The sequence below is a fragment of the Penaeus monodon genome, chromosome 15 (genome assembly GCF_015228065.2).
Source record: "Penaeus monodon isolate SGIC_2016 chromosome 15, NSTDA_Pmon_1, whole genome shotgun sequence".
NCBI lineage: Eukaryota > Metazoa > Arthropoda > Malacostraca > Decapoda > Penaeidae > Penaeus > Penaeus monodon.
Window position 1 is genome coordinate 8,285,012 of NC_051400.1, and position 2,135 is coordinate 8,287,146.

Consider the following 2,135-nt stretch of genomic DNA (forward strand, 5'->3'; position numbering starts at 1 on the left):
TAAATAGGCATGTCTGTCCAGATATGCCCATGCATACAATGCTGGATTTTGGCACAAGACCTACACGCCCCATCATATCACAAGCGTACATTACTTAGTAGCCATGTTCCATTCCAGTTGATTCCGGTCAGATGTCACAGCCATTAATGGAGGCCCAACAGATGCGTCAACAGGTGGTAAGTGACGTGCGTTATACCTGGAACTTCTTGAAATTTCATCTAAGAAATCTTAACTCGAACACCAAGTGTAGCACCGTTCTTGAAGAACTGGAACATTACTAAAGGTACGTTTTAGCTGTCAGTAATCCAGTGTTAATCCTTTAAAAGCCAGAGTTGCAAACTTGTAATACGGACAGAGCAAGTTTTTTTTGTGTTGTGGAATCCTATTGTCATTATTCCAACCCAGTCGATAGTTTAATATTTTTATATAATTCCAAAATGTATCATAGTGAAAGTACTCCAGACGTGGTAGGATAATTGAAAGTCGTGACTGTTCTCAGAGTGACCTCACGCGCCTTGATGAGGTCGACGGGTTTCAGGAGTGGCGGGAGGAGGAGGCCGCTGCCCTCAGTGCCCTCGTACAACATCGGCTGCACGTTTTGCAGAATCCTCACGACTGCGCCTCCGCCAAGAAGATCTACTGTGATTTTAGATCTTCCGTAAGTACTGTAGTTACAACAGTTATAATTCCTCTGCCACGTCTTATCCTTGGGACAAGACGAGAATGTTTTGAATTTTTTTTTTCTTCACAAATGCAATTATTTAACTTTGAAATCGCACAGAAAATACTATAGAGTGGTGCAACAATTTATACCTAAAAGTGGTTGCAGAGACAAAGGAAAGCTTAAAACCAGTGTTTATAGATATTCCCTTTCAATTTCAAGAGAGTCTCGTGTTTTATCAAACCATGACCATTACAGGCCCGAGGTATGGGGAGCCATCTGCACCACCTGAGCTACTGTTTCCTGGCATTGTATGGCACTCAGCGAACCTTGGTTCTTAACACGAAGGACTACTATGGCAACCCCGAAGGACTCGAAAAATTCTTTCTTCCTCTGAGCGAGACCTGCACGAGCTACAGCAAGTCTCAGATGGTTTCTTGGCCAGGTGAGAGAGCATGCAAAAGCAGTGTTGATTGCTGCCTTGCCGTGATAAAAGGGGCAGAGGGTTGTTACACTTGGTGGTAGAGTTCTTAATGCCTTGATGTTATATTGTAGTTTTATGACGAGTATAGGACTGTACAAAAAGTTTAACAATGGAATATGCATCAGATGGGGAATTGTTATATGAGGTAAAGGATATTAGACACTTAAGGGGTAATAAGATTCTCATAGGAGTCACCTCACCACGAATCTGCCTGCAGGAAAGGAAGATTCGCTTGCTGTGCATTTTCCGGATTGGGACAGACCGAGCCCGAGGCCGAAATATTTTCCAAAATCAATCCCAAAGGACATTTCCGAGCGTCTGATGCGCCTCCATGGAGATCCTTTTGCCTGGTGGATGGGCCAATTCTTCAAGTATGCCATGAGGATGATCCAAGAATTCCAGAATTACTCTGACAAGCTAGCACGAGAAATGGGTTACGAGTCTCCTGTTGTAGGGTAAATATTACCATTTTAACATCCTTAAAACAATACGATGCAGCTATATATAACTTTATTTTACCACCTACTGCTTGTTCACAATTGAATCTTTTCCATATTTCAGCTTGCAGATTCGGCGCTCAGACAAGTTGAAGAAGGAGGCAGTTTACATTGACCTCAGTGTGTACATGAAAGAAGTGGATGAATTATACAAAGAGCTGGAGTTGCGTCAGACCGTTGCTCAACGAAGGATTTTCTTGGCCACTGACGATCCAGAAGTAATTCCAGAAATAAAGAAGAAGTAAGTAGGGAAAAATACTTAGAGAAACATAGAGAGATATGGGGACAAGCAGGGAGCCAGAACCACAGGGAGAAAAACTAAAGAAAGTTGAATATAGAGAGAGGAAAGGGAGAACGAACCAGGTAGACAGATGCAAAAATATTTAGAAATCAATTCATGATTGGCTGTGTGGCTTTTTAGAATGGAAATTTCTCATCATCTGTTTGTTGCTAGATGTCTGTGGTAGTTACCGTATATGTCTTCAAACAACTG

General features: G+C 42.1%; 2 protein-coding genes across 2 annotated transcripts in view; one reads left to right on the plus strand and one right to left on the minus strand.

Annotated features, from left to right (window-relative positions):
• LOC119581728 (alpha-(1,6)-fucosyltransferase-like) overlaps positions 1-2,135 on the minus strand; it is a gene marked incomplete at its 3' end in the record, with an annotated part of 49,931 nt that overhangs the window by 33,856 nt on the left and 13,940 nt on the right.
• The window catches only part of LOC119582203 (alpha-(1,6)-fucosyltransferase-like), a 10,599-nt gene that overhangs the window by 5,082 nt on the left and 3,382 nt on the right, over positions 1-2,135 (plus strand). Inside the window, 5 exon segments of the mRNA XM_037930434.1 lie at positions 132-296; positions 500-658; positions 920-1,106; positions 1,363-1,600; positions 1,707-1,883. Of these exon segments, the coding sequence (XP_037786362.1) occupies positions 132-296; positions 500-658; positions 920-1,106; positions 1,363-1,600; positions 1,707-1,883 (926 nt within the window).